Source organism: Colletotrichum tamarilloi (genome assembly GCF_030869305.1).
Source record: "Colletotrichum tamarilloi strain Tom-12 chromosome Unknown Scaffold_51.1, whole genome shotgun sequence".
NCBI lineage: Eukaryota > Fungi > Ascomycota > Sordariomycetes > Glomerellales > Glomerellaceae > Colletotrichum > Colletotrichum tamarilloi.
In genome coordinates this window covers 71,225-87,729 of record NW_026849434.1, presented here as the reverse complement: position 1 = coordinate 87,729, position 16,505 = coordinate 71,225, and the positions used below count along the sequence as shown (strand labels likewise).

The 16,505-nt window shown below is 56.4% G+C and overlaps 5 protein-coding genes across 5 annotated transcripts; 2 read left to right on the top strand and 3 right to left on the bottom strand.

Annotated features, from left to right (window-relative positions):
- Positions 1 to 863: 863 nt before the first annotated feature.
- On the bottom strand, positions 864 to 3,959 carry CTAM01_10685 (uncharacterized protein; the record flags this gene model as incomplete). The annotated part of the gene is made up of 5 exons (XM_060526699.1): positions 864 to 2,786; positions 3,160 to 3,392; positions 3,444 to 3,560; positions 3,618 to 3,731; positions 3,836 to 3,959. The coding sequence occupies 5 exons, from the start codon at positions 3,957 to 3,959 to the stop codon at positions 864 to 866; spliced, it is 2,511 nt and encodes an 836-aa protein (XP_060378639.1).
- A 1,101-nt stretch (positions 3,960 to 5,060) lies between these two features.
- On the top strand, positions 5,061 to 7,156 carry CTAM01_10684 (RNA recognition domain-containing protein; the record flags this gene model as incomplete). Its single annotated transcript, XM_060526698.1, has 6 exons — positions 5,061 to 5,064; positions 5,142 to 5,198; positions 5,318 to 5,359; positions 5,491 to 5,589; positions 5,641 to 5,937; positions 5,991 to 7,156. 6 exons carry the CDS (start codon positions 5,061 to 5,063, stop codon positions 7,154 to 7,156), a joined length of 1,665 nt encoding a protein of 554 aa, XP_060378638.1.
- Positions 7,157 to 8,586: 1,430 nt separating this feature from the next.
- Positions 8,587 to 11,894, bottom strand: CTAM01_10683 (elongation factor Tu GTP binding domain-containing protein; the record flags this gene model as incomplete). The annotated part of the gene is made up of 2 exons (XM_060526697.1): positions 8,587 to 11,775; positions 11,832 to 11,894. The coding sequence occupies 2 exons, from the start codon at positions 11,892 to 11,894 to the stop codon at positions 8,587 to 8,589; spliced, it is 3,252 nt and encodes a 1,083-aa protein (XP_060378637.1).
- Positions 11,895 to 13,029: 1,135 nt separating this feature from the next.
- CTAM01_10682 (eukaryotic translation initiation factor 3 subunit L) lies at positions 13,030 to 14,647 on the top strand (the record flags this gene model as incomplete). Its single annotated transcript, XM_060526696.1, has 3 exons — positions 13,030 to 13,341; positions 13,445 to 14,485; positions 14,564 to 14,647. The coding sequence occupies 3 exons, from the start codon at positions 13,030 to 13,032 to the stop codon at positions 14,645 to 14,647; spliced, it is 1,437 nt and encodes a 478-aa protein (XP_060378636.1).
- Positions 14,648 to 15,774: 1,127 nt separating this feature from the next.
- On the bottom strand, positions 15,775 to 16,023 carry CTAM01_10681 (uncharacterized protein; the record flags this gene model as incomplete). The annotated part of the gene is made up of 1 exon (XM_060526695.1): positions 15,775 to 16,023. The coding sequence occupies one exon, from the start codon at positions 16,021 to 16,023 to the stop codon at positions 15,775 to 15,777; it is 249 nt and encodes an 82-aa protein (XP_060378635.1).
- Positions 16,024 to 16,505: the final 482 nt, after the last annotated feature.

Sequence of the window (16,505 nt, the reverse complement as noted above, 5' to 3'; positions counted from 1 at the left end):
CAAATGCAGCTCATCGGAGATCCTCTTCCATCAACCTTGAATTCAACAATTACTTGCATCACTAACACTAAACACTTGCATCAATGAGGGGCCGAGCTCAAAGTTCAACCATCAATGCGCCGCTGCATCGGACGGTACCATCGCATTACGCCTCAAACTATTGAGCCTGTGCCTGTACCTGATTGTCCGCCCCTTGCCCTTGATATCGCCGAAGCTAAGGGCTGCTCCAAGAATCTAGCACGTGCAGCAAGTGCGCCTCCCCAGTATCGTTCCTCCCTGAACGTGCTATTATGATGTAAGCCATCGGACTTACGAGGAACTCATATGCAGAGACTTGTATCGCAGACCGAGATATGGCCTCGATGAGTGAGATCTGGTGAGCACGACAGGGCGCATAGATACGTGCAAGGACCAGGACCCTTTCCTACCCGCATTGTGAATTTCAGCCTCCCCTCACCCAGATCTAGCCAAGCTCGAACGTGCCTTGGGACAATCTCTGGGTCGCATTCAAGGGACCAGGATTATGGATCAAAGTCTGACCCCAGGGTCTGTGACTGTCTCCCGGGACATCATTTACATGTAGAATCTCGAAACATATGTTTTCCTCCTAATTACCAAATATCCAGCCCGTCAAGCAAACCCGACCGTTGGAACATCGGGAGCTACCAAGGGACTAAGCTAGCCAACGTCGAAGCTACATGACAAGTCCATGGCGAACCCAAAAACGAGTCATGCCCGACGGTATTCTAGCTCCAGCGGCATGACATCTCTATCCGTCGTCGTAGCTACCTACTCATATTAGCTAGCTGAACGTCCAGTCTTCTTTTCCCCGTCTTCACATCAACGCGGTTGAATCGATCTAATTAACGGTCTTTATCAAAATACAATGGCACGACCGGACAATACCCATCCCGCGGAGGATCATGCTTCATCCCGACCTCAACCTTTAACCCATCACACGTCGCAGTATCCCCATGCAACGCAAACCACGACGTCTCGAGCAGAAAGTCCATGAACCGCTTCCTCACGTGCGGCGGCGAAAGATTCTTACCCTTGTCCTCCCGGAAGAATACCCTCTTCCACCCGGACGCCTCGCACCACATGATGATGAGACACCATCGCCGCGGCCTGCTGAGCCCGGCGCCGTTGCCGTTACGGCCGCCATTACTACTGCTACTAGTGCTGCTGCTGCCGCCGCCGTGGTTGATGAGATTCACACAGAACGCGTGCACCTCCTTATTCGCAAACGTCTTGCTCGCGTGCGCCGCCGTCTGTAAGTACTCCTGCGGATCAGCCTCCGCGTCGTCGCCCACCTGCCACGACTCCAGCGCGTCGTTAGAGGAAAACAGTTGGAAGAGTAACTCTGGTGGCTTGTCGGGCTTAGCATCGTACACTGGTAGAACCTGTTTGTGAAAGGATCTTGACATCTTGAAGCCCGGCAGCTCCGAGAAGCGAGGGAAGTATGACACCGAGGCTGAAGAACCGCGACCGGATTGCTGCTGCTGTTGGCGGCGAGCAGCATACCGGGTGGGCATCGATACGTTAGCCAGCGGGATCGGCAGGTTTGCCTGCGGTCTCGACCTGTGCCGTCCAAACGTCGACGTGAAGGACGTGGTCCAGAGCGGGATACAGATGACCGTGTCGTCGTGGTCCTTGATATCGTGCCTGCAGTTGATGGCCGCGTACACCGTTGTCGAGGATGCCGTCTTGATGAGTGGCAGCGTCATGCTCAAACCCAAGTTCGTCATTGTGAATTCCTTTCCGACGGACCAGTTGTCGTCCGCGGCGGTCCTGCACTTGACGACCTGCCCACACCCGGAGAACGCAGAGGGATGCGGCGCCAGTAGAGTGACCCAGAGGTCGCGGCGGGGGTCCATCGTCTTCTCGGTCCAGTCCCACGCAAAGAGGCTCTGGTCCGTCGAGACCTTCATAATTTCTTCCTGTAGTCTGCGAAAGGCCTCGTGGCTCTCGCCGTAGAGAAGAGGCATATGAATCTGGAAAATGCCGAGAAGGCAGTACGCCGTGTCCTCGGTCCGTGTCGTCTGCCGGCTGGACGCCCACGACATCCTCTTGGCGACGCAGGCGGAGGAGAGGGTCTGCGGGTAGATGAGGACGTCGACGTCGATGCCCGTGATGGAAGCGATGGGGTACGCCAGTGTCTCCTTGGTCCCGATGGGCTCCCACGTGCCATCGTAAAAGGTCATGTCCGCGGGCGCCAGCAGCTCCTGTAGCGTCCAGCCCCTCGTGAACCACCGGCACTGACGCAGATCGGCCCTCGCTGCCCCGCCAGGCTCGAGGTCTTCCAGGTAGACGTAGCAGATGGATGCGCCGCGGTACCAGGCGAACATGGAGTTGATGGCCTCGGAGAGCTCGGCGCTGCTCTTCTTGTCGATGCAGTTGGTATCGACCCAGACGTGGCTGATGCCCTCCTGACGGGCGATGCGGCACGTGTTTGCAATCTTTTGGAACCCGCGCTTGGAGTTTGTGCGCTTGCGGGAGCCGAGGTCGTCTTCTTGCCATAGCAGCCACTCTTGAAAGGTGACCTCTTCGGGGCCCCAGGTGTGTGAGAGGATGGCGTATTTGGGGAGATCCGAGTCGAAGAAGTCTTCGAGTTGCAGTGTTGAGGTGTTAATTAGCCTCATAGCGTGCCGTTTATGTATACATCGATTGACGACAAAGTTCCTGACATCTGGAAATGCTTGTTGCGTAGCGGCTCCGTTGCTGATGTGAGAGAAGCGTTTGAGCCGCGGCTGCTCACTCTGGAAGACGTATCCAATAGCGTGAGGCTAGGTTGCATGCATGTCTGGCCAATCAACGTCAGCATGATCATGATGCCAGGGGTACTCTTGAATTGGGTGCAACTCCATCTGACACTCCTCAAGATCTTCATCTGGTGTTACGCGATGAACGAAATGGATGCAGCACGGATGTCAGTGCATTTGGGAAGGGTTGGCTCCTCAATACAAGTCTGGAAACGCTCGTCTGTGAAAAAAGAATAAATGCGGTCTTGCTTGTTGGTACAATTTACAGTTGTAATGCTGACAGAGTTATACATGGTGATTAAACAGACGCAATGCTCGACTATCGAGCATCTGGTGGTTGCGGTGCGTCATTTGGGGGCGGCTGAGGAGCTGCTGCTTTTGCCGCGCGAAGCTCTACAATCTTTTCGTCAATGAGAGCAATCTCGGCGTCTATCCTGAGCATCTTTTCATCAATCATTTCGCGGTAGTCGTCGTCTGAAAGCTTCTTCAGGGGGCTCCAACTTGATTCGAAGATGCTCTTCCTCGTTTCCGTGACCTCGGGTCTTCCTTGCGATGCGTTCACAAAGGCCTGGCCCGTTCCGCCGATGAGGGAGAACACGATGACTCCGGGGATAATGTTTTTCGGGCCACCTAATGAGCGCGTTAGAGACTTTCAATATCTCAGCAAAAAGAAATGCTCACGAATCAGTCCTCCGACCATTCCTGCCGTGCCTCCCGCAAGGGCACTTGCTCGAATCTTGGATGAGTTGGAGAGCTTCTCTTCGCCACCCCACGCGGCCATCACCACAGATCTCGAGACTGTCGCAAATTTGTCAACACGACTTCATGAGGAAGATGAGAATTACGGCAACATACGCCAGTAACTTGAACCGAGGGCGAACCACTGGATACCAGATGCTACCGCGAACAGAGCTGGTGTGGAGTCCCGGATAATGCCGGCGGCAATGCCGCTGAACACACCGATGGTACCTGTCGGAGATGTTAGCCATAGAAGTGCAACCTGAATCGAGACGGGACAGACAGCCCTCAGATGATCAATCTGATGGGTTCCCATCTCCGATGTCCTTACTTACCAGTCATGGCACCAACTTTCAGGGGCGGACCCAAGAGGTCGACCAACGCTGGTGGCAGCAAACCTCGAGGCTGCCGCCTTGGTCTGGGCTCCTCTGAGTCATCCCTCCTCGCCTCATCTGACATGATGAAGGACTAAAAGATCGTTCTGCAGCGGAACAAGATGATAATGAGGTGGCTTATAGTCGATGGGCCCGATCAGATATGTCGGTTGTTCTGGAAGCTTTGGGCAAGGGTGCAATACATGCATTAAACGGGGGAGTACTGGTCAAGCGAGTTGGCGACGTTGTTCAAATGTTTCGTGCGGCTCAAAACGAGAATGGACCGTGCAGACCCGATAGATGCAAGAAAGGCGGGGGTGATTGTCAACTGCAGGCGCACATCATTCACTTTTTTTTCTCCTTCCAGGTTGATGATCTCAAGCTTGTACCTTGTATACGTACTCTCGTAGCTAACTTACCTAAGGTGCTGAGGTACCAACAGCAGTGAAGGGGCCACCTGTGGCACATCACAGCACAGCTAAGCACAGGGCGGTGGGCAGGGGAAATGATGAATGGATGGTGCTGCACGGGAGGGATAGAGGGGGAAACACAGGCGGGAAAAACGCTGAGGCCTCAAGGCTCACCCCGCTGAAGTCACTGGAAGCACTGGGCTCAGAAAGAGGGAAAAAACAGCTGTGAGCCCCTCTTTCATAATGGGAATTGTTCAATCACGGGTTTTCCCGGTGGTCCTGGCCCGTGCGTCTTTGGCGGGGCGCTAGGTTGAAAAAGTAAGCTAAGCCGCGGCGGGGCTAGTGCCTCCCACTCCTGGCCACCTCGAGAAAATTGTCCAACCCTCACAAACTTTCAATCACCCTCTGCCTCTCTGCTGCGCGGGTAAAACTTCGACCCTTTCCTTCCCCCCCAAAAGACCACCAGCCCCAGCAAATCACCGCAAGCTGGGCCGTTTTTCACAAAAGTCTACTACGTCTCCGATACCCTCTGACGTATCGTCTGAAAAAGACTTCTTCCATCTCCGGTGTCAAGAGATATCCCTTTCCTTAGGCGACGTCTCCCTACCCCACGACACTGTGAAATATCCCTCGGACATTTCCAATCCTCTCCGCACCAACACTCCCACCAAACCCGCATCTTCAACCAACAGCCGTACCGTTCGGCTCTTACTACATACTCCCCGCATCGCGCATCGAACATAGTCGACGCGCGAAGCCGCCTCAACACCGCAATCATGGGTTCGTCCTACCCTGCTCGCTGTCGCAAGCTGCTGCGACGTCTCTCGCCCGCACCAAGACTAACTGTGTCATCATAGCGCCCAAGAAGAAGGAGCAGGTCAAGATGGCCCTTGGCGACTTCCTGCAGGACTCCAGTCAGTCGCACCCCCTCCGATACCTCCTTATACAAACGCTCCCTCGACAACTGCCACTGCCCACTTCATCTGTTGCTCGACTACCGGATTAGTACATCATCGACTGACACTTTATATAGGCTACGGCGGATCATGGGCTGATGAGGTCGAGGATACGTACAGTAAGTTAATGCTGCCTCAGAAACATCTTATTGGAAGAGGATGCTAACATCTTGTAGCCGGTATGCCACACTTCCACGAGCCAGCCTGGCGCCGCATGTATTTCGTTTTTTGCCTACTGACACCTTCACAGGCACTCAGGCACTCCCCGCTCCCGAGCGCGCTGGCTACCGTCCTAGCCAAGGTGGCTGGGGTAGCGGCGGCGGTGACCGTGGTGACCGTTCCGAGCGCAGTAAGTCTATCTCGAATAGTTGGAAATGAAATAACTCTAATCAGTGTATAGGAGACTACGGTGGTTACTCTTCCATCCGCGAGAACCTTCCCCAGCAGCTCCCTGAGAGACCCCCCTACACCGCCCACCTTGGCAACCTGTCCTACGATGCCACCGAGGAGACCGTCAACGAGTTCTTCGAGGGCTGCGACATCATTAGCGTCCGCATCATCGAGGACCGCGAGCAGCAGCGCCCCAAGGGCTTCGCCTACGCCGAGTTCAAGGATCTCGAGGGACTGAAGCAGGCTCTGACTCTGGATGGCCAGACTTTCCAGGGACGTGCTATCAGAATCAAGGTTGCCGATCCTCGTGAGTACATATCCAGAGGCCATCCTCAAGTTGACTGCTGACACTTTTTACAGCCCGTGGTGGTAACCGTGACGGCGAATCCAACCGCGACTTCAGCGACTGGTCTCGCAAGGGTCCCCTGCCCGACTTGCCTGGACGTGGTGGAAACGATCGTCGCCCCTCCGACTTTGGCGAGCGCCGTGGCCCCCGTGAGCCTCGCGAGCCCCGTGAGGACGACGGAAAGGTCCGCGACTTTGGCAACTGGGAGCGCAGAGGCCCCCTTTCCCCCGTTGCTCCCAAGGAGGGCTCTGGCTCCCGCGATGGCAGCCGTCCCCGTACCAACGATGGACCCCGCGAGTTCCGCGACCGCCGCCAGTCCCCCGCCGCCTGGGGTGAGGGCCAGGGACCCCGCCAAGACTCCCGTCCTCCCCGCCCCGAGAGAGTCCCCACTGCCGCCGAAACCGACAGCCAGTGGAGAACCAAGATGCGTCCCGATGCTGCCCAGTCCCGCGACGGCAGCGAGGCGCCTTCTTCCCCTTCAGCCGCCCCCGCCGCTCCCGTCGGCCGTCCCAAGTTGAACTTGGCGAAGCGCACCGTTTCCGAGGCTCCCGACGTCACGTCTCCCTCCGGATCTGACTCCAAGGCCAGCCCCTTCGGTGCTGCCCGTCCCATCGACACTGCCGCAAAGGAGCGCCTGATTGAGGAGAAGAAGCAGCAACAGGCCAAGGAGAAGCGCGAGGCCGAGGAGAAGGCCAAGGAGGAGCGTCGCCTTGCCAAGGAGGCCGCTGCTAAGGAAGCCGAGGAGAAGGCCGAGCAAGAGGCCGCTGCCAAGGAGAAGGCTGAGAAGGAGGCCGCTGAGGCTCCTAAGGAGGAGGTCGCCCAGGAGACTGCTGCCGACAAGGAGAATGGCACATCTGAGGAGCAGAAGATTCCTGTCAGAGCCAAGGAGCCAAGAGAGCCCAAGGAAGCCCCCAAGTCTCGCGCTGCTGAGGCCAACAGCTGGAGATCATCTGGTGCCTCCCGTGGTGCCCCTACCGGACCCAGAGGTGGACGTGGTGGACCCCGTGGTGGTGGCCGATTCGAGGGAGGCCGCCCTCCTCGTTCCAACGGCCCTGCCGAGAAGCAGGCTCCGGCTGCCGCTGGCAGTGAGTCTGGCGATGCTGCCCCCGTGGAGGACGATGGTTGGACCACGGTCCCCAACAAGGGCCGTCGCAATGTTGGACCCCGTGGCACTGCCTAGGAGGTGGGCGTGCACAGTCCGTTCATCCTTCAGCGTCCGGTTCGACCCAGTGCGGTCAAGGCCGCAGTTGAGTCGGCAATTATCGCCGAGAAGATGCTCCCACGTGTTTGCTTGCGGGGCCTAGACGATATTTCTCGTCATCACATATACCCAGACGACTCCGAATACGATTCTGACGAACGACTTTACGCCACGAACCGCTTACTTGGGGCTTGAAGGGCATGGATTCTCTATTTCGATACTTTGCTTTTCGACACGACAATAACTGGCTCACTATGGATCTGCTGAAGGAAACAAAAGCTTTCCTATTTTACTCAGCACCCTCTGCGGTCTTTGGCTCAGGTGGCTTGCCATCATCCCAGGGCAAGATAGGTCTCCTCGGCTCAACGACTGGAGAAGGCGCGCACTTTCGCACGCATTCATCGGAGTTTGCGAAGTGGTTACTAAAAAAAGGGCTCATGGAAGTTGGAAGAAAAAGGGGGCTCATGACCATGTTGTTTTTTTATTCTCGCTCACTTTTCCTTTGTTTCCTCTCTCCTCTGCTGTATCCCCGAGACCCTTCATTGCCCAAGGGGTTCTTGGGGATCCAGCGAAGTAACAGTCCTACCTACCATACCGATCCGCCAGGATTCAACTCAGCTCTTAGTCACAACAAGGAGCTTCAAAGGAATCCAAACACAAAAATTCTCAACCAAAGTTCTACTTTCTATTTTTCCTCCTTTTTCTCCCCTCCTTGTTTTGCGTGCAACGATAGATGATTCGCCCTGAGTCATGAAATTCCTCCTCCATACGGATGGCTTGTTCACGTTTCCTTGATGATTATTCACGCTCGTAAACTGTTCTTCCGCAAGTCCGCTTCCTTCCTTTTCTCCCCTTGGTCGTGCTCTCCCTCTCAACTCATCTACCACGACCCCCATTCGATACCAAAAAATGATGGCGAGCTGGCTCATATTCTTTTCTTCTTTGCTATCAAGGGTGTGTGGTGGTTTAAAATGAACGTATGATGGGTCTGACGATTGACATGGTTTTGACTGCTGTCGTGGAGTGGGTGATGGAAGATGTTGACATTGGACCTCCCCCTGATGAAGCGTGTGAGGCGGGCAAAATAGATGATAAGTAAGGGAATTGAAATACAAAAGTATGCAATATGTGATTGTTTCTCTAGTCGCGGCTGTAGGTGTCAGTGGTAGGTGATGTTCTCACGACGTTTGCTGCTGTCTTGATGGGTGAGGTGATGCCTCATTACAAGGCACCCACTCTGAGGGGAGCAACGGAGAGTGAGGAGATTCACAAGAATAGGCATGGTTAAAAGAAGTGAGTGACAAGTATTTCATATCCTCTTGTTTCCCCAATTATCCACACGCTGCCTCTACCAAAACCAACATCCATGCTAAACCACCAACCACATTCCCCGAACCCACGACAACACACTACCTCTTGAGAGTCTTCTGCTTCTCCGCATCCCTAGCAACGTTCCTACCCTCAACCAACAACCCCTTCTTCCTCCTCACACCGTCCATATACCTCTTGGCCACATTCTCCTTATCCGCCAACTCGCCCAAATCCTCCAAATCGTCTTCCGTAAACGGCACCCAAAAGGGATCTTGGTCAAGCACCTCGTACCCCGCAAAAATAAGCTGCGGCTGCGCCGCGCCCGACGTACGTTTCCGCATCTCGTCCGCGAAGCCAAACGACTCGGCCACCGGTAGCACAGAGTTGATGCTGAAGAAGGGCGTGCCTTCCTTCATCGCCTCGGAGAGAACGCGCCCGCGGCGGCGGGTGAGCACGTCGTAGACGCGGCCTAGGACCTCCGTCGAGGCTTGGATTTCGACGGTGTACATTGCGAGCATCAGGCGCGGGGACCAGTCGAGCATGCCGGAGCGGAGGGAGGACGTGAAGGTCTTTATGATTTCGCCCGTCAGGCGGGGGAGGCGGTCGCGGGCGGAGGATTCGTCTTCGGTGGGGTTGATGACGACGTCTTCGAGGAAGACGGCGATGCCGCGGACGGGTTCGTGGCAGAGGGGGCCCTGGGCCGTGGCGAGCTGGAAGGCGTAGGGGATTTTGTCGGCTACGTGGGCCGGGTGGAGGGCATCGTCTGCTTGGGGTGCTGCTGAGCCCTCGCGTTCCGAGGAGGCTGTCTGGGAGAAGAGCTTTGCGAGGAGGCCTTCTTTTGTGGCGTCGATGAGGATGTTAGGGCCGGTGCGGCGGGGGCCAAAGGCGGCGATGCGGTCGATGGCGGATTTGAAGTGTTCGCGGCCGCCGCGGGAAGATTCGAGGGCGGATTGGAGGCCGGTTTTGAAGTCGTCGAGGGACATTGTCTTTGCGGCTGTCAGGTCTGTATCGACGTCGATCTTTTCTTCGCCGGGGGCGGTGGCGCCTGTGCCTTCAGTACCCTGGGTTTCTTCGGCCGTGGTGTTGTTGGTGGCGGGTGTGCGATCAGAGTACATGCGTTTGATGACGTCGCCGTTCTTGAGGAGGAAGTCCGTGGCGTCGGACGGCAGAGGACGGACCTGGAGGCGGATGGAGACCTGCTTGGACGAGGTGGTGCCGACGACGACGCCGCGGCCGAGGTCCTTATTCGCGGGGGGCCGCATCTCCTCGGCGCGGACGATGGTCTCGCGGTAGGGCACGATGGGGGCGCCGGCCTGGATGTCGCAGCGGGCGAAGCGCTCCTTGAGATCCGTGAGGCAGCGCTCGAGGTGCAGCTCGCCGGCGGTGAGAAGGACGTGCTCGCCGCTGCTGAACTGCTCGTACTCTGCGCAGGGGTCGGACTGGACGAGGAGGCGGAGGCCGTGGATCATCTTGTCGAGATCGGCCGGGTTGACGGGCTCGAGGGCGACGCGGACGATGGGTTTGCCCAATGTACCTGCCACGCCGGCGAGGTTGACGGCGCCGTCGAGGCGGCTGCAGAGGGTGCCGTTTTTGAGGAGGTGGCCCTCGAGGCCACCGATGCCGAAGACGACGCCTGCCGGGACGGAGTCTAGGGACTCGAGGTTGCGGCCCATGAGCATGTAGAGCGCCGTAACGGTGACTTGCTTCGGCGAGGGCTGGGCGTTAGGGTTGGCGGGAGACCATTTGGGAGGGATGACCCAGAGGCTGTCGCCGACGGAGAGAGTGCCCGAGTACATGCGGGCGAAGCCGATGAGGTGCTCGGGGTCGACTTCCTTCTCTTCGTGCTCAGGAGCGTAGCCGTCCAGGTTGACCTCCTCGAGCGCCGTCGTAAGGTCGTTGATTCCGTTTCCGCTGGTAGGTGCCGCGGCTTGGGCGCGAGCCGCTTCCGCTCTCTTCTTACGGGCGAGTTCTCTCGCCTCGTCGGCGGTCAACTGGCCTGGCTTGCGCTTGTTGTGGGGAAGTTCGCTTTCGGGGACAGAAACCATTTTACTAACGTAGGCCACGACGGGGTCCGACGGGCCGGTTTTGAAGGAGATCATGGCGTTCTTGATCTCTTCGTTGATAGCATCTGAGCCGGGGACGTCTTCCAGCATCTCGGGCAGTCTCTCGGCTTGCGCGACTGGGGGTGACGGCAGGGACTCAATGACGGAGACGAGCATGGCCGTCGAGAGCGGAAGCCAGGACGCAAAGACTGTGGTCAGAAGCAGGCGGGGGTCCCGGGAGCGCATGATGTGTGGCGGGATCGTCAGTCCGAGGGACTTTGTAATCTTCTCCAGCAACGCTGGGTCGCCCCTATTGTTGTCGCCGCCAACGGTGGCTTGGTAGACGGTCCAGATAGGCTCTAGCACCAGCTGCACAAACATGGGCTTTAGGTTTCTCCCCTTGAGATGCTTCTGGCCTAGAATCTTCTTGGTCTTGGGGTCGAGGTAGAAGCTGCCCCATAGCACCTTTTCCATGACATCTCTCTTGATGCCGAGCTTCTTTTGATATAAGCCGGCAAATTGGCGCACGGTAAACGCCCAACCGTCAATGGCGCTACTAAAGATGACGTTGTTCTTCTCCGGTGCAAAGTAGAGATCCTCGTCATCGCGCTCCTCAAACTGGAGCTCTCCAGACTCGGTCATAGAATCCAGGCCAGCCTCCTTGGCGGCAGCCGCCTGGACGCGCTCCTCCATCCGCTCGCGCCAGTTGAGATCCTCCTCCATACGCTCGCCCTGGAAAAAACTTCCCAGCACGGCGTTGACCTGCTCGAGAATCTTGCTGAGATGAGTGTAGGCCTCGGCAGGCGTCATCTTGAGCTCGGTAATGAGTCGGTCAATCTTGTTGATGACGAGCAAGGGCTTGAGCTTCTCGGTCCATGTCTGGCGCAGGACGGTCACGGTCTGGCTGCACACGCCCTCGACGGCGTCGACGAGCACAACGGCGCCGTCGCACAGGCGTGAGGCGGTGGAGACCTCACTGCTAAAGTCAATGTGGCCGGGCGAGTCGATGAGGTTGATGAGGTACTCCTTGGCTTCGGGCTCGGCGTCGGGTGCGGATCTCCTCAGCATGGAGAAGTAGAGGGAGATGGCGGAGGATTCCATGGTGATGCCTCGGAGCTGCTCATCAGGTCTAGAGTCGAGGTACCGGATCTTGCCGGCGAGTTTGGGTGAGATGATGCCGTTTGTTGCCAAAAGGGCGTCTGTCAGTGATGTTTTGCCATGATCAACGTGGGCCAGGATGCAGATCTGGTTGCGGTCAGTCACTGAGAGAATTGTGTGATGACGATGAGGTGAGAACTTACGTTGCGCACATCCACGGCATGCCTTTGCAGGCTAGCCAGCTTGTCGGGAGTTACAACAGGCATGATGGGCGGATATGTGATGAAGGAAGAGTGGCAGATGAGGGGTTCAAGGGGGTATCAAAAGATCTATGGACAGAAAGCAATGCCAGATGAAAGAAGCAGAGTGAATGAGAAAGCAGGTCTGAGGGTCTGTGTGATACCTCCCTCCCTTGGCTGGTATATGAAAGCCAGTGCTGCACTGCTGAGTATCGTTGTTTGCCCGAGGCAGATGATGTCGTTATTGACTGGGGGGGGGGGGGGTCTTTGGCAGAAGTAGCGAGTACCTGAGTGAGTTGATGATGATGATTCGGCGACTAAACTGGCCCTGGTCTGTGACTAATAGGCCGACCCAAACTGGAAGTTCAGGTCAGAAGCAGGACGTAAAGACGGCTCTGATTCGCCACTCTGCTGTAAGAAGTTTTGCACGGACGAGGGTAACTCTGACTCTTGTCCTTGGTATTGCCTGAGTCTGAGTGTGTATTGGGAGGTTGAATTATTCCACAGAATATGAGGTGGATGCACCGAGCAGACTGGTGCAGTGATGAGTAATGTTGTATAGCGTGTGTGTCTATGCAACTCTTTTTCTTCCTTCGTCTCTTGGGGAAGGAGGGGGGAATGTCCTCCAGGGCAGGCACAGGCAACCTTGGAGTTACCTCAGCGGACTAACCCCGCCAAAAGATACATTCAACCCCTCCAACGACGCATCGACCAAAAAAAAAAAGGCCACCAGAACCCCTCTACAACCGTATAGTTGCATTAACTCCGTTACCTACAACCTAAGGCTAGCCATCGGCTTCATCCCCACACATCGCTCTACCGAGGGTGCAACAAACCCTAACTCGCCAAAAATTCACTGGCCCCTCTCTCCCAAACCCAAACGGTGCCTGTGATAACCTCAGCAAAAGCCCCCGCGGGATTAGCCAGCGAAAAGGAAATTTTCGACTCGTCCGCCCGAAAACCCCACACCTCTCGAGCGAACCCCCTCCGACCCGACCGCCCATCTGTCCTCCCAACTCCCCTTCGAAGGTTGAAGACATCGCCAACTTTTCGCGCGCCCTTCCTCTTTCGGAACCTTCGTCAATTTTTTTTTCTATTTTTCAATTTCTATTCCTAACACATCTTCGTGTGGGAATAGTCTTCACCGAAAAATCCACCCACCATGAGCGGCTATCAAAACGGAGAGCGGCCCGTCCGCGTCGACGACGACAGCGACGTCGAGGAGGAGGCCCTCGTCAACGACTACAAGGAGCAGGTCCAGTATGAGGACAACATTGGCGAGGACCTCGAGCAGGTCAACTCCCTGACCATGGCCCAGCAGACCGACGACATCCAGTCGCGCCTCGCCGCCGCCGCCCAGCCCCTCGACTTCTCCGCGCCCCTCGAGGTCAAGTTCCAGAGCTACGACTCCTACTGCAGCCTGTTCCACTTCATCCTCAACAGCGAGGGTCCCGTCGACCTCGAGCCCCCTTCGGTAAGCTTCCCATAGACTCCTTGCTTCTGTCTCCACCCGAAGCTATGCCGTCGCGATAGCATCACCACACGTGGACTAGGCAAGCTAACATGTCTTCAAATAGTACTACTGGGCCTGGGACGTCATCGACGAGTTCATCTACCAGTTCAACTCCTTCTCGTCCTACCGCATGCGCATCGCCCGCCAGGGCAACAACGAGGAGGAGATGCAGGTCCTCAAGGAGAACCCAAACACCTGGGGCTGCTACTCGGTCCTCAACGTCCTCTACTCCCTCATCCAGCGCTCCCAAATCACCGAGCAGCTGGCCGCCATGCGCCGCAACGAGGACCCCATGGCCGTCGCGGGCGAGTACGGCTCCAAGAACCTCTACCGCATGCTGGGCTACTTCTCCATCATCGGTCTCCTCCGCGTCCACTGCCTCCTCGGCGACTTCAGCCTCGCCCTCAAGACCCTCGACGACATTGAGCTCAACAAGAAGGCCATGTTCGCCCGCGTCATGGCCGCCCACTTCACCACCTACTACTACGTCGGCTTCTCCTACATGATGATGCACCGCTACGCCGACGCCATCAAGATGTTCTCCCACATCCTCGTCTACGTCTCCCGCACAAAGAACTTCCAAAAGAACGCCCAGTACGACTCCATCACCAAGAAGAACGACCAGATGTACGCCCTCATCGCCATCTGCGTCGCCTTCCATCCCACCCGCCTCGACGACACCATCCACTCAGCCCTCCGCGAGAAGTATGGCGACCAGCTCCTCAAGCTCCAGCGCGGCGGCCCCGAGTCCCTCCCCATCTTTGAGGAGCTCTTCCGCTCCGCCTGCCCCAAGTTCATCTCCCCCGTGCCCCCAGACTTTGAGAACCCCGAGTCCAACATCGACCCCGTCGAGCACCACCTCGCCGTCTTCATGGAGGAGGTCAAGATCAACATGATGAGCCCCACCGTCAAGTCCTACCTCCGCCTCTACACCACCATGGACCTCAACAAGCTGGCCGGTTTCCTCGAGGTCAAGCCCGATGAGCTCCGCTCCTGGCTCCTCGTCAACAAGCAGCGCACCAAGCAGTTACGCTGGACTGACCACCCCAGCCTGTTGGACGGCGACCTCATCAACGTCAGCGACCTGGACTACGCTATGCAGGGTGTAAGTAATTCCGAGAAACTGCAGCTTCCAATACGAGCTGCTTGTTACCATAACAACATGCTAATCATCACATCGTAGGATCTGATCCACATCTCGGAAGCCAAGGTTGGCCGCAAGCTGGTCGACTGGTACCTCCGCAACCTGTCCCGCACGTACGCTTGAGCGATCGTAAAGGATATGCTTCGGGCCCTATAAAACCAGCAAGGCAAGATGGACGACCAGCTGGCCGAGAGGAAGACAAAAGGAAACGGGCTGGTAGCAAACTACCAGGGGGCGGGGGGTGTTTGTGTGCATGTTGGTAAAATGGCAATATGCGAATGCGTGTAGTTCCCAGGAATCTGCCAACGAGAGGTGGTGGAAACTCCCACCCTCATCCACTTGACGTTACCTGTGGATTCGAGGTCGGAGGGTGTGACGAGGATGAAAAAAGACAAAAGGGCAGAGAGAAGTGGCCAAAAAAGCACTTGGGAAGAAATGGGAGGGCCCGATAGAGGGATGCTCGCATTGTTATGGCGTTCAGGCGTCTTTGCTTCCTGGAACACCTGGACCTGGTTGGCTGGGCGGGATGAAGTGAACCAAGGGGAATAATTAGAATTCAAAGTACAAACGTCCATCCGAAGCTCTTCGAGGCCAGTGTACTCGCGACAGCAGCCCGTGTGCTAACGGATCCAAAGTCGGTAGCAGATGATCTAAATAACATAGTCAAATTACTAGGACTTCTCCCCGTTGAAGGGAGCCAGGTCAGCCAGTGTCGTTGAGACCCGAGCCGCCCAGATCATCGCCCGGTGGTCAAAGGCAGGGTTCCCCAGCAAATAGCAATGGCAACAAAAAGAGCTCTTCAGTATGCGCCGATTCTCTTGACAAGTATCGAGACGCTGCGGATATGCAAAGTTGATGATCGTCATTTTCAATGTTTCCCGCGATACGCCTGCAGCGACCTGCCCGCTTCCCCGCTAGGCTTGCGGGAGTCAAACCTGATAGGAAGCTGGACAAGGTGTATGCCAAGGGCAGGTTGTCCGGGGAAGGTTGCAACGTTGCCCGCACAAAACTGGTCGGGGGAAACCACTATCGAGAGGAATCTCTTTGCCGAAGTGGAGTAAATTCTTCGAAACGCGAATGGGGCAGCATCGCATCTCTCACTATAGCACTTGCCTCGGAGGCATGAAACACTTCCCGACGAGCTGTTGAGGGCAGTAGTTGATAATACGGTGCTGACGGAAAGTGAAAAGCATGAGGCGATGAGAAAGTCTCGTAGTTCATAGCATGCATCGAAAACGAGATATGGTTGTTCAATCAAACTGGAGCGACCGATGGATACCCCTCCCCTCCCGAGGAAAGGATACCTCAACGATGACGCCCAGATGTGGGATACAAGCACTCTGCGAGCCTGCCGGGGAGTATAGTCCAATATAGGTAGTGCCTCCGTACCGAAGCCGCGTCGGTAGACCGGGGAAATTATCGGTCGGGACGGGGACGGGATGGTCCGCAAGGAAACTGGAGCTTGATTCCCGTTTCCCTAGTGGCTGGTAGTCAAGCATGTGCCACCTACTAGAGCTATACGTTTAATCTTGGACGGTGTCTCACGTTTTTTCCCTCTAGCTGCCCTAAACTTGTGCTCTAGTGTCTTGGCTGTGTCCTCTGCGAGTCAGATTTCGCCTTGTGTGCGTGCTTGTGCGGGTGTGGGTGCGTGATGCTGGCTGTCCTAGGGTTGCCAAGATTGTTGGGGTCTTACGGATGTGAGTCCGGAGCAGCGAGTAGTTGGGATCACGAGTCGCGCTTGACGTCGTCTTTTTTGGACCGTCTTGCAGCACCCTCCGAACCAGTGACTGGGATACTGGGACAAACGGGCACGAGAACATGGAAGATGAACGTTTGGAGCTCGGTTATTGCAGGCCGATCGGCATGCATGTCAGTCAGTACGCAGCATTACGTTTGAACTTACGCAAGCAATCGTGGAATTCTGCGTGGGTTTCTGCGGTGAGGTTGCCAAATTGTACACTCGATGGGCTTGGCCGGCATG